Source organism: Chiloscyllium plagiosum, unplaced genomic scaffold (assembly GCF_037043375.1).
Source record: "Chiloscyllium plagiosum isolate Xiang-an unplaced genomic scaffold, Cpla_swu_hap1 HiC_scaffold_12, whole genome shotgun sequence".
In the NCBI taxonomy this organism is placed as follows: domain Eukaryota; kingdom Metazoa; phylum Chordata; class Chondrichthyes; order Orectolobiformes; family Hemiscylliidae; genus Chiloscyllium; species Chiloscyllium plagiosum.
Genome location: NW_028270150.1, coordinates 11989805 through 12002786, shown reverse-complemented (window position 1 = coordinate 12002786; position 12982 = coordinate 11989805). Strand labels below are relative to the sequence as shown.

General features: G+C 44.3%; 1 protein-coding gene across 3 annotated transcripts in view; it reads left to right on the top strand.

The window, feature by feature from the left end:
• Positions 1-1124: 1124 nt before the first annotated feature.
• Positions 1125-12982, top strand: part of LOC122555427 (SAM domain-containing protein SAMSN-1-like) — a 173849-nt gene continuing 161991 nt past the window's right edge. For 2 of the 3 annotated variants that reach the window (XM_043701420.2, XM_043701419.2), the window contains exon 1: positions 1125-1214. In XM_043701420.2, coding sequence (XP_043557355.1) covers positions 1191-1214 — 24 coding nt within the window. In that variant the 5' untranslated portion in view covers positions 1125-1190. The remainder of the gene's footprint in view (positions 1215-12982) is intronic. The other variant, XM_087992454.1, reaches the window with a different exon arrangement.

Genomic DNA, 12982 nt, shown 5'->3' with positions numbered 1-12982 from the left:
AGGCTCTGGGCAATCAGGAAGTTACTAGCTGCAGTATTCATGGCCTCTGACCTGCTCTTGTAGCCATTGTGTTTGAGACGAGTCCAGCGATCAGTGGTAGCCCCCAGGATATTGCTAGTGGGGGATTCAATGATGGTAGCACCATTGAATGTCAAGGATTAGATTGTCTCTTATTGGAGATGGCCATTGCCTGGCATTTGTTAGGTGGGAATATTGCAATTTAATTAAATAAGTGCTGAAATTAGTAAACGGTGAAATTTAAATTAAATTTTTAAAAAAGTAGAGTTAACAGTGAACCTAATGGCCACCATGTAATCATTGTTGATTTTGATAAAGCCCATTTGTTTCACAATGCCCTTTAGGGAAAGTAATCTGCTGTCTTTACCTGGTCTGGCCTATATATGACTCCAGACCCACAGCAATGTGGTTGACTCTCAAAAGCCCTCTGAAAATAACCTAACAAGTCACTCAGTTCCAGGGCAATTAGGGTTGGGCATCAACTGATGGTCTTGCCAATGAGGGAAAGGATAAAGAAAATAGAATGTTCTACTCAATTCTCTTTTGAAAGTTACCATTGAATTTGTTTCCTAATATCTTCCATTACATTCAAGTCATTCCAAGATTTCGAACAGCGTCTTAACAAATTTCCTCTTAACCTATTCTATTCCAAGGAGAAAGGTTTCGCATAACTGAGTAATGAAAGCAAAATGCTGCTGGTGCTGGAAATCGGAAACAAGTACGAGTCTTGGAGGAACCTTGCTGTTCTGGCAGCTTCTGTGGAGAGAGAAAGAAGGATGTTTCTCATCTGGTGTGACTATTCATCAGAACCAATGTTCCATATCCCAGGCACCAGTTGAGCCAAGCACTCTGCAGTCCATTACCAGTTTCAGGTCTAGAATATATCAGTTAATGTTGGTTGGATCCAAAGATTTGAATGCAGTGTTTTGCAATTGAGGAAAGGAAACAGATTGCAACGTGATTCAGTTGAGCTTTTAATGGCCTTGAATCCAGATTAGTGCAACGCTTCATCCACTGCTAATCTCTGCACTGACAGTTGAGTCTCTCGCTGGTTTTCGCCTGTCTGCAGTCGGATAGAGATAGTCAGTCTCTCGAAAGGATATTCTTTCACTTATCCTTCCCCACCGTGCCCCGTCGAACAGCCCACACCTTGCCCTCTCTTCACTACGAAGATGAACCTCTTCTGTTTCTCCCTGGTAAGTTCACTCTCTGCTAAGTTCCTTGTGTGAAGGTTGTACACAGATTGCTGCTGGGTTATATTTGAATAACGTGTGGCTGCCTATTTGATTGTAAACTGTGCTCTCGCCTGCTTGGGTGTGTGTGTGTCCCGAGACTTAATTCCCCGCAGGGACATGGCCAACAATCTGAATTTATATAGCACCTCTAATATTATAAAACAACTCAAGGTGCTTCACACAAGCATGCTCAATTTGACATTGAACAGCAGACAGAAATATTAGGAGAGGAGGACAAATAAAGTTAGGTTTTATTGCGTGTTTTAAATGAGAAGGAGAGAAGAACAAAGTTCAAAGACTTGCGACCATGGACTATTATGTGTTCTGTTGCTCCTTTCATCACACCAGCATTGAGAATGATGTATAGACAATAAGGAATAAGCACATGATTAGGCCATTGAGTAGGATCATGGCCGATCCCTGGCATTCTTCACGTCCACTTCCCTGCCCTCTCTCTGTAACCCTTCATTCTCGACTGATCACAAATCTATCATTCCTGAAGAAGGGCTAATGCCCGAAACGTCGATTCTCCTGTTCCCTAGATGCTGCCTGACCTGCTGCGCTTTTCCAGCAACACATTTCCATCACAAATCTATCTCACCCTTAAATATAAAACAGGTTCTCTGACACCACAGCAACATCAACATAATTCCCGATCTCCAGAATTCCCTCACTAACCCCCCCCCCCCCCCCCCCCCCACCAAACCCTCTCTGCCAATCTTCTCCTGTCAAACCCTCCTTAAGACCCAGTGCTTTGATCAACATTTGACCCAAACATATGCCCCAACCCAGTGAGACCCAGACTCTGGGGTGGGCTGAAGGTTGATCTTGCCCTGATTACTGTCCCCTCACCGCACCCCACTCCATAGGTGAACAGCTTGCTGAAGTTCACTGGTAGGGCTGGCATGCAGTAGAAGCACCATAAGAACCCGGCGCAGGGGTAGGCCGTCTGGTCCTTCGAGCCTGCTCCGGCATTCAGTAGGTTCATGGCTGACCTTTTCATGGACTCATCTCCAATAGATTAAGGAATGGAATCTGCAATCCTTACTTGGCTTGTTTTACCCGTGACTCCTGACCTGTGACAATCAACGTGGTTGCCCTGTGGCTGCCCAGAGAGCCACATAGTTCAAGGATGTGTGGGAATCAACAACAAATGACACTCTCATGACATGATTCTGCTTTCAGTAGATTTTTAGTCACAATTCGTTTATTTCCTCTTCATTGGTAATGTGTATCTTTCTGCTGAAGCCTTTCCCTTCCATTCTTACATCCTAACATTGGGAATGTGCTGACTCTTTTTGAGGCACTGTTATGAAGATGTGGGTGTACTTTAAGAGAGTTAAAAGCAGCAGAACTACCGGACACAGCACCAAGTGCTCTTGAGAAGGTAACAATGTAACACTTGGTCGAAAAACTCGATTAGCTTATTGGCTGGAGACAAAAAAAAATTAAAATATTAGGCCAATCGGTTTAAATTATATGGTGAAAAGTACCAAACTCCAATCCAGTTTGAATTGAGTATATTGACAATCTTAAAAACCAAAGATACAATCCCATGCTTTGGGAGTATAAGATCAGGAAAATTGAACAGTTGAGAGGAGAACTGCCAAACCCAGCATGTAAACAGGCTGCTTCAAAAAATAGCTCTCTTGAAAGTAACTTTTCGATTAGTGACCTGTGATGCAGAAATTCCCAAGAAGAAGAAGAAGAAAAGAAGACACCGGAAGATCCAAATAGAAGAACCAAAAGCTGCCTGGTTTTGAGATAACAAGTGTTGTTTTGTAAATCTTAATTGGGAGGTTTATCTGACTAGTATTAGAGAAAGGAGATAAGACATAGGTTAGAGTAAGGGCTTGTACGTGGGTGGCATGGTGGCTCAGTGGTTAGCACTGTTACCTCGCAGTGCCAGGTACCTGGGTTCGATTCCAGCTTTGGGTGATTGTCTGTGTAGGGTTTGCACATTCTTCCCCATGTCTGTGTAGGCTTTCTCCAGGTGCTCTGGTTTCCTCCCACAATCCAAAGGTGTGTGGGTTTGGTGACTTGTCTGCAGTGTTCCGGGGTGTGAAGGTTAGGTACATTAATCACGGGTAAATGTGGTGGTCTGGGTGGGTTGCTCTTTGGAGGGTCGGTGTGAGCCAAAGGGCCTGTTTTCACACTGTAGGGATTCTATATCTATGTAGTTGTTAGTTAATTATTCTCTGTTATACTTTAAGAAATAAAGTTGTTACTTTTTACTTTAAATAGTTCTTGGCTACTCAACGTTTTACAGATTACTGCATGGGATAAATCTTTTCAGTGTTGCTGTATTTAAATTAAGCTGGAGAGTTCACCCTGTGTCGTAACAATTTGGGGGCTCGGGTCCATGATTTGAATAGATTTGGGGATATGAAAAATTCCAGCAGATTTAAACACCTGCAGGTTAGTGTCCTAGTTCTTTAAATAAAACATAGGTGAGACAATTTCTTTAATTTCAGTGACTTGTAGTTGATTAAAAACGAGAGAAGGGGCACTTAAAATTGCTAAAGAGGTTCTGGGATTTGAAGATGATTCTAAAATTTGCCAAGAAAGTTTAGAAGGAAAGGAAAAGGCCATATTTTTAGGATTAGCAAAGAAGGCAGATTTGGGTTTAACCAAGGACAAAACTAAAACTGAAATTGTAAGGGAATACTCAAATGCTTAGGTGTGTCAGAGAAACAGACAAGTGCCATAGAGGTAGAAAAACTTAAATTATAATTGAGGAAAATGGAATTAGAAGATGAACAAAGAGAGAGAGAGGAAAAAGAGAGGGAGAGAGAAAGAGAAAGAGAGACAGAAGGTTCTTGGCTGAGCAAAGACAAAGAGAGAGAGAAGAGAAGCATAGGATGGGGAAGGAAACTGCAGGGGATGGGCACATTAGAAATGTGGAGCTTATTCAAGGAAAAGTTCCTGAGTGTCCTAGATAAGTATGTCCCTGTCAGGCAGGGAGGAAGCTGTAGAGCGTGGGAGCCGTGGTTTACGAAGGAAGTGGAATCTCTGGTCAAGAGGAAGAAGAAGGCTTATGTTAAGATGAGATGTGAAGGCTCAGTTAGGGCACTTGAGAGTTACAAGGTAGCCAGGAAAGACCTAAAGAGAGAGCTCAGAAGAGCCAGGAGGAGACATGAGAAGTTTTTGGCGGATAGGATCAGGGTAAACCCTCAGGCTTTCTGTAGGTATTTAAGGAATAAAAGAATTACGAGAGTAAAATTAGGGCCAATCAAGGATAGGAGTGGGAAGTTGTGTGTGGAGTCAGAGGAGATAGGGGAAGCACTAAATGAATATTTTTCGACAGTAGTCACTTTAGAAAACGACAATGTTGTCGAGGAGATTACTGAGATACAGGCTACTAGACTGGGGGTGGGATTGAGGGTCACAAGGAGGAGGTATTAGAAATCCTGCAGAGTGTGAAAATAGATAAGTCCCCTGGGCCGGATGGGATTTATCCTAGGATCCTTTGGGAAGCCAGGGAGGAGAATTGCTGAGCCTTTGGCATTGATCTTTAAATTGTCATTGTCTACAGGAATAGTGCCAGAAGACTGGAGGATAGCAAATGTGGTTCCCCTGTTTAAGAAGGGGAGTAGAGACAACCCTGGTAATTATAGACCAGTGAGCCTTACTTCAGTTGTTGGTAAAGTATTGGAAAAGGTTATAAGAGATAGGATTTATAATCATCTAGAAAAGCATAATTTGATTAGGGATAGTCAGCACGGTTTTGTGAAGGGTAGGTCATGCCTCACAAACCTTATTGAGTTCTTTGAGAAGGTGACCAAACAGGTAGATGAGAGTAAACCGGTTGATGTGGTGGGTATGGATTTCAGCAAGGTGTTCGATAAGGTTCCCCACAGTAGGCTATTGTACAAAATGTGGAGGAATGGAATTGTGGGAGATAATGAGACATAACGTCGGTCTTGGAAGTTTGACCCCATGGAATGCAAATATGAAGACCATCGAGGAAATTGCATGACCAACCTCGAAGAAAGAAGTGCTTCGATTCTTAGAACTCAGTGGATTCTATCGAAAGTTTGTTCCAAACGCCAGCAGTGTAGTGGCACTGTTAACCAATTTGCTGAAGAAGAACCATACCAGGAGACATTCAACCATTTGAAATTGATGTTAACCACCAAACCAGTTTTAGCTGCACCCATTAGATTAACTACCTCAAATTCAGCCAATGGTCAGGGTTGGGAAGTTGTGAATATGAATGAAGCAGGTAGAGGGACCCAGGAGATAGTATTGAAGGAGCCTCAGCTCTTGAGCTTGTTGAACAGGTTTGAGATGCTTGCTCCCTGTGTGGGTGAGAGTGGGGGCTTTGAAGGAGAAGCAAACTGATCATAGCATCTTGATACGGGAGCCATTCAGGAGGGGGGAGAAAAGAGAAATGTAGCTGTAATCAGGAATAGCATAGTCAGGGAATAGACTCTATTCTGTAGCCAGGGTCGAGATTCCCAAAGGCTGTGCTCCCTGCCTGGTGCCCAGGTACAGGATATCTCATTAGGGCTGAAGAGGAACTGGAGTGGGAAGGGAAAGGTGGACGCTAATTCTGTTGGTAGAAAGAGGTTCTGCTGAGGGAATATGAGCAAGCAGGATTACAAATGACAAAGCAGAACCAAGGAGGTAATAATGTCTCGATTTATACCTGAGCCACAAACGAAAGACACAGGGTCAACAAGATTACATATGTAAACACCTGGTTCAAAAATTGGTGTGTGGGAGAAATGGGTTTGAATTCATAAGACATTGGCATCGGTACTCGGGAAGGAGGGAGCTGTTCCAATGGGATAGGCTCCAACTGAATCATGCTGGGACCAGAGTCCTGGCCAATAGCATTACTAGGGCTGTGGAATGGGCTTTAAACTAAATAAGTTGTGGGGGTGGGGGGGAGATGGTGGATGAGTTCAGTTGCATGGAAATGTATGAGAAATGGAATGGGGATGTGGGGTGGTGAGGGAGGTCAGTAGAGGTGATTAAAGTTTCCAGAATAAGCAAAAGGGTCAGGAATCTAACTTCAGGCACAGCAGATAAAGGGACAATTATGAGAAGGGAGCAGTCAACACCAGACTGAGGATATTACACTTATCGCATACAGTGCGCAAAACAGGGTAAATGCATTTGTAGCACAGATTGAACTTAGTGGGTGCAATGGGTATCACAGATACATGGCTGCAAGGGGATCAGGTCTGGGAACTAAATATCCCAAGATACAATTCATATTGAAAGGACAGACAGAGGGGGCAGAGAGGGTGGGTTTACTCTGTTAGTAAGTAATGAAATTGGGGTTATCCTTGATCCTTGAGGAAACAGGATTCAGACAGAGCAGTGGAGGGATACAGGATAGCCAGAAGGGACCTGAAGAAAGGGATTAGGAGAGCTAGGAGAGGGCATGAAAAATCATTGGCGGATAGGATCAAGGATAACCCCAAGGCATTTTATGCGTATGTGAGAAAGCTGAGAATGACGAGAACGAGGGTAGGTCCGATCAAGGACAGTAGTGGGAGACTGTGTATTGAGTCGGAAGAGATAGGAGAGGTCTTGAACAAGTACTTCTCTTCAGTATTTACGAACGAGAGGGACCGTATTGTAGAAGAGGAGAGTGTGAAATGGACTGGTAAGCTAGAAGAGATACCTGTTAGGAAGGAAGATGTGTTGGACATTTTGAACAACTTGAGGATAGACAAGTACCCCGGGCCTGACGGGATATATCCTAGGATTATGTGGGAAGCAAGAGAGGAAATTGCAGTACCGTTGGCAATGATCTTCTCGTCTTCACTGGCAACCGGGGTGGTACCAGGGGACTGGAGAGTAGCGAATGTTGTGCCCCTGTTCAAAAAAGGGAATAGGGATAACCCCATGAATTACAGGCCTGTTAGTCTTACTTCTGTGGTAGGCAAAGTAATGGAAAGGGTACTGAGGGATAGGATTTATGAGTATCTGGAAAGACACTGCTTGATTAGGGACAGCCAGCACGGATTTGTGAAGGGTAGGTCTTGCCTTACAAGTCTTATTGAATTCTTCGAGGAGGTGACCAAGCATGTGGATGAGGGTAGAGCAGTGGATGTAGTGTACATGGATTTTAGTAAGGCATTTGATAAGGTTCCCCATGGTAGGCTTATACGGAAAGTCAGGAGGCATGGGATAGAGGGAAATTTGGCCAATTGGATAGAAAACTGGCTAACCAGTCGAAGGCAGAGAGTGGTGGTAGATGGTAAATATTCAGCCTGGAGCCCAGTTACAAGTGGAGTTCCGCAGGGATCAGTTCTGGGTCCTCTGCTGTTTGTAATTTTTATTAATGACTTGGATGAGGGAGTCGAAGGGTGGGTCAGTAAATTTGCAGATGATACGAAGATAGGTGGAGTTGTGGACAGTGAGGAGGGCTGTTGTCGGCTGCAGAGGGACTTAGATATGATGCAGAGCTGGGCTGAGGAGTGGCAGATGGAGTTCAACCCTGCCAAGTGTGAGGTTGTCCATTTTGGAAGAACAAATAAGAATGCGGAATACAGGGTTAATGGTAGGGTTCTTAGTCAGGTGGAGGAACAGAGGGATCTTGGGGTCTATGTACATAGATCTTTGAAGGTTGCCACTCAGGTGGATAGAGTTTGTAAGAAGGCCTATGGAGTATTATCGTTCATTAGCAGAGGGATTGAATTCAAGAGTCGTGAAGTGATGTTGCAGCTGTACAGGACTTTGGTTAGGCCACAGTTGGAGTACTGTGTGCAGTTCTGGTCGCCTCACTTTAGGAAAGATGTGGAAGCTTTGGAGAGGGTGCAGAGAAGATTTACCAGGATGTTGCCTGGAATGGAGAGGAAGTCGTACGAGGATAGGTTGAGAGTTCTCGGCCTTTTCTCGTTGGAACGGCGAAGGATGAGGGGTGACTTGATAGAGGTTTATAAGATGATCAGAGGAATAGATAGAGTAGACAGTCAGAAACTTTTTCCCCGGGTACAACAGAGTGTTACAAGGGGACATAAATTTAAGGTGAAGGGTGGAAGGTATAGGGGAGATGTCAGGGGTGGGTTCTTTACCCAGAGAGTGGTGGGGGCATGGAATGCACTGCCTGTGGGAGTGGTAGAGTCGGAATCATTGGCGACCTTTAAGCGGCATTTGGATAGGTACATGGATGGGTACTTAATCTAGGTTAGAAGTTCGGCACAACATCGTGGGCCGAAGGGCCTGTTCTGTGCTGTATTGTTGTTCTATGAAATTAATTCAATGGCAAGAAGTGATATGGAGTCGGAAGGTGTGGAATCTGTGTGAGTTAAGGAAGCACAAAGGCAATAAGACCCTAATGGGAATTATGTACACGCCTCCCAGCAGGAATAGGAATGTGGGAAAGAAAATAAATCAGGAGATAGAAAAGACATGTAAGAAAATCACTATTACAATAATCACTGAGGATTTCAATATGCAGGTGATTTGGGAAAATCAAGTTAGTAGCGGATCTCAAGAAAAAGAATTCATGGAATGTCTAGGAGAATTCTTTTGGCACTGCATGTAGTAGAGCCCAGTAGGGAATAGGCAATTCTGGATTTGGTGATGTGTAATAAGGCAGAGTTGATTAGGGAGCTGAAGGTGAAGGAACCCCTCGGGGCCAGTGACCATAATATGATAGAGTGCGATCTGCAGTTTGAGAGGGAGAAGCTGGAATTGTTATTACAATTGAGTAAAAGTAACTGTAAAGACATGAGGGAGTAGCTGGCCAGAGTTGATTGGAAGGGAAACCTAGCAGGGAACATGGTAGAGCAGCAATAGCAGGAATTTCTGGGGGTCATTCAGGAGGCCAGCAGAAATTCATCCCAAGGAAGAAGAAACATTCTGAGAGGAGGATGAGGGAACCAACCGCTGACAAGGGAAGTCAGGGACAGAATGAAAGCCAAAAAAAACACATAGTGTGAAGAACATAGAACATAGAACCTAGAACAATACAGCACAGAACAGGCCCTTCGGCCCACGATGTTGTGCCGAACTTCTAACCTAGATTAAGTACCCATCCATGTACCTATCCAAATGCCGCTTAAAGGTCGCCAATGATTCCGACTCTACCACTCCCACAGGCAGTGCATTCCATGCCCCCACCACTCTCTGGGTAAAGAACCCATCCCTGACATCTCCCCTATACGTTCCACCCTTCACCTTAAATTTATGTCCCCTTGTAACACTCTGTTGTACCCGGGGAAAAAGTTTCTGACTGTCTACTCTATCTACTCCTCTGATCATCTTATAAACCTCTATCAAGTCACCCCTCATCCTTCGCCGTTCCAACGAGAAAAGGCCGAGAACTCTCAACCTATCCTCGTACGACTTCCTCTCCATTCCAGGCAACATCCTGGTAAATCTTCTCTGCACCCTCTCCAAAGCTTCCACATCTTTCCTAAAGTGAGGCGACCAGAACTGCACACAGTACTCCAACTGTGGCCTAACCAAAGTCCTGTACAGCTGCAACATCACTTCACGACTCTTGAATTCAATCCCTCTGCTAATGAACGATAATACTCCATAGGCCTTCTTACAAACTCTATCCACCTGAGTGGCAACCTTCAAAGATCTATGTACATAGACCCCAAGATCCCTCTGTTCCTCCACCTGACTAAGAACCCTACCATTAACCCTGTATTCCGCATTCTTATTTGTTCTTCCAAAATGGACAACCTCACACTTGGCAGGGTTGAACTCCATCTGCCACTCCTCAGCCCAGCTCTGCATCATATCTAAGTCCCTCTGCAGCCGACAACAGCCCTCCTCACTGTCCACAACTCCACCTATCTTCGTATCATCTGCAAATTTACTGACCCACCCTTCGACTCCCTCATCCAAGTCATTAATAAAAATTACAAACAGCAGAGGACCCAGAACTGATCCCTGCGGAACTCCACTTGTAACTGGGCTCCAGGCTGAATATTTACCATCTACCACCACTCTCTGCCTTCGACTGGTTAGCCAGTTTTCTATCCAATTGGCCAAATTTCCCTCTATCCCATGCCTCCTGACTTTCCGCATAAGCCTACCATGGGGAACCTTATCAAATGCCTTACTAAAATCCATGTACACTACATCCACTGCTCTACCCTCATCCACATGCTTGGTCACCTCCTCGAAGAATTCAATAAGACTTGTAAGGCAAGACCTACCCTTCACAAATCCGTGCTGGCTGTCCCTAATCAAGCAGTGTCTTTCCAGATACTCATAAATCCTATCCCTCAGTACCCTTTCCATTACTTTGCCTACCACAGAAGTAAGACTAACAGGCCTGTAATTCCTGGGGTTATCCCTATTCCCTTTTTTGAACAGGGGCACAACATTCGCTACTCTCCAGTCCCCTGGTACCACCCCGGTTGCCAGTGAAGACGAGAAGATCATTGCCAACGGTACTGCAATTTCCTCTCTTGCTTCCCACATAATCCTAGGATATATCCCGTCAGGCCCGGGGTACTTGTCTATCCTCAAGTTGTTCAAAATGTCCAACACATCTTCCTTCCTAACAGGTATCTCTTCTAGCTTACCAGTCCATTTCACACTCTCCTCTTCTACAATACGGTCCCTCTCGTTCGTAAATACTGAAGAGAAGTACTTGTTCAAGACCTCTCCTATCTCTTCCGACTCAATACACAGTCTCCCACTACTGTCCTTGATCGGACCTACCCTCGTTCTCGTCATTCTCAGCTTTCTCACATACGCATAAAATGCCTTGGGGTTATCCTTGATCCTATCCGCCAACGATTTTTCATGCCCTCTCTTAGCTCTCCTAATCCCTTTCTTCAGGTCCCTTCTGGCTATCCTGTATCCCTCCACTGCTCTGTCAGAATCCTGTTTCCTCAACCTTATGTAAGCCTCCTTCTTCCTCTTTACCAGACATTCAACCTCTCTCGTCAACAAAGGCTCCCTCACACGACCATTTCTTTCCTGCCTGATAGATCAATGGGAAGCCAGAAGTTTGGGAATCCTTCAAACACCAGCAGAAGGATAAGTTAAAAATAAAAAAGGAGGATAAAATGAAATATGAGGGTATGAATCTGATAATATAAAAGAAAATTGCAAGAGATTTTTTAGGTATATAACATGATAGAAGCCAACCTCCTATCCATGGACACCTTGTTGCTGTGGGAAGGATGCCAACATCATCAAAGGCCCCTTCCACCTAGTAATGCTCTCCTACAACCTTCTCCATTGGGCAGCAGATACAGAAGCTTGAACACATGCACCAGCAGGTTGAGGAACAGCTTCTTCCTGGCCATTATTAGACTGCTGAATGGACTCTCTAGCTTCAAATCATGTTGATCTTGTTAATGTTGATCTTGCTCTGTGCACCTCCTGTACAGAGTAATCTGTATGCCTCACTCTATCTAAGCACCCTATGCTACGTATATCCTTATTTACCTGTACTACTCGTAAAAAAAAGCTTTTTACTAAACTTAGGTACATGTGACAATAACTTAAATCAATCAGTCAATCAGTTAGAAGGTAAGAGAGAGGCATGAGTGGATATTGGGCTGCTGGGGAATGAGGCTAGAGAAATAGTCATGGGGAATAAAGACATGGTGGAGGAACTGAATAGGTACTTTGCATCAGTTCACACCATTAGCATACTAGAACTTCAACAGAGTCAGGAGGTGAGTGTAGTAGCCATCACTAAGGAGAAGGTGCTAGTGAAGCTAAAAGGTTTGACAGTGGATAAATCATCTGCACTGACGGACTGCTGGACAGAGTTCTGAAAATGATAGCTGGGGAGATTGTCAAGGCATTGGTGGTGATCTTTCAGGAATCACTGGAGTCAGGGAGGGTCCCAGAGGATTGGAAAATGGCCAATGTAATGCCCCTGCTTAAGAAGAGAGGGAGGCAGAAGACAAGAAATTATAGGCTATTATCCTGACCTTAGTTGTTGGTAAGATTTTAGAGTCCATTATTAAGGGTGAGATCCGGGCGTATTTGAAAGTTCATGGTAAAATAGGACTGAGTCTGTATAGCTTCATCAAGGGAAAGTCATGCCTGACAAATCTGTTAGACTTCTTTGAGGAGGTAATGAACAAGTTAGACAAAGGAGAGCTAGTGGACGTGATGTATTTGGATTTTGAGAAGGCTTTTAACAAGGTGCTGCACAGGGGACTGCAAAATAAGATAAGAGCCCATGGTGTTAGGGGCAAGGTACTGGCATGGATAGAGGGTTGGCTGACTGGCAGAAAGCAGAGAGTGGGGATAAACGGGTCTTTTTCAGGATCATTGTCAGTGACTAGAGGAGTTGCACAGGGGTCAGTGTTGGGACCACAACTATTCATGTTATACATTAATGATCTGGACAAAAGAACTGAGGGCATTGCTATTAAGTTTGCAGATGACACAAATATAGATAGAGTGACAGGTGGTGTTGTGAAGGTGGGGAGGCTGCAGAAGAGCTTGGACTGGCCAAGAGAGTGGGCAAAGATGTGGAGGATGGAATACAATGTGGGAAAGTGTGAGGTTACGCACTTTAGTCAGAAGAATAGAAGCGTAGACTATTTTCTAAATGGCAAGTGGCTTCAGAAAGCTGAGGAATATGTAATTTGGGAATCCTAGTTCAGAATTGCCTTGAGGTTAACATGCAGATTCAATTGGCAGTTAGGAAGGCAAATGCAATGTTAGCATTCATTGCAAGATAGAATGCAGGATCAAGGATGTTCTGCTGAGGCTGTACAAGGCTCTAGTCAGACTGCATTTAGAATATTGTGAGCAGTTTTGGGCCTTGTATC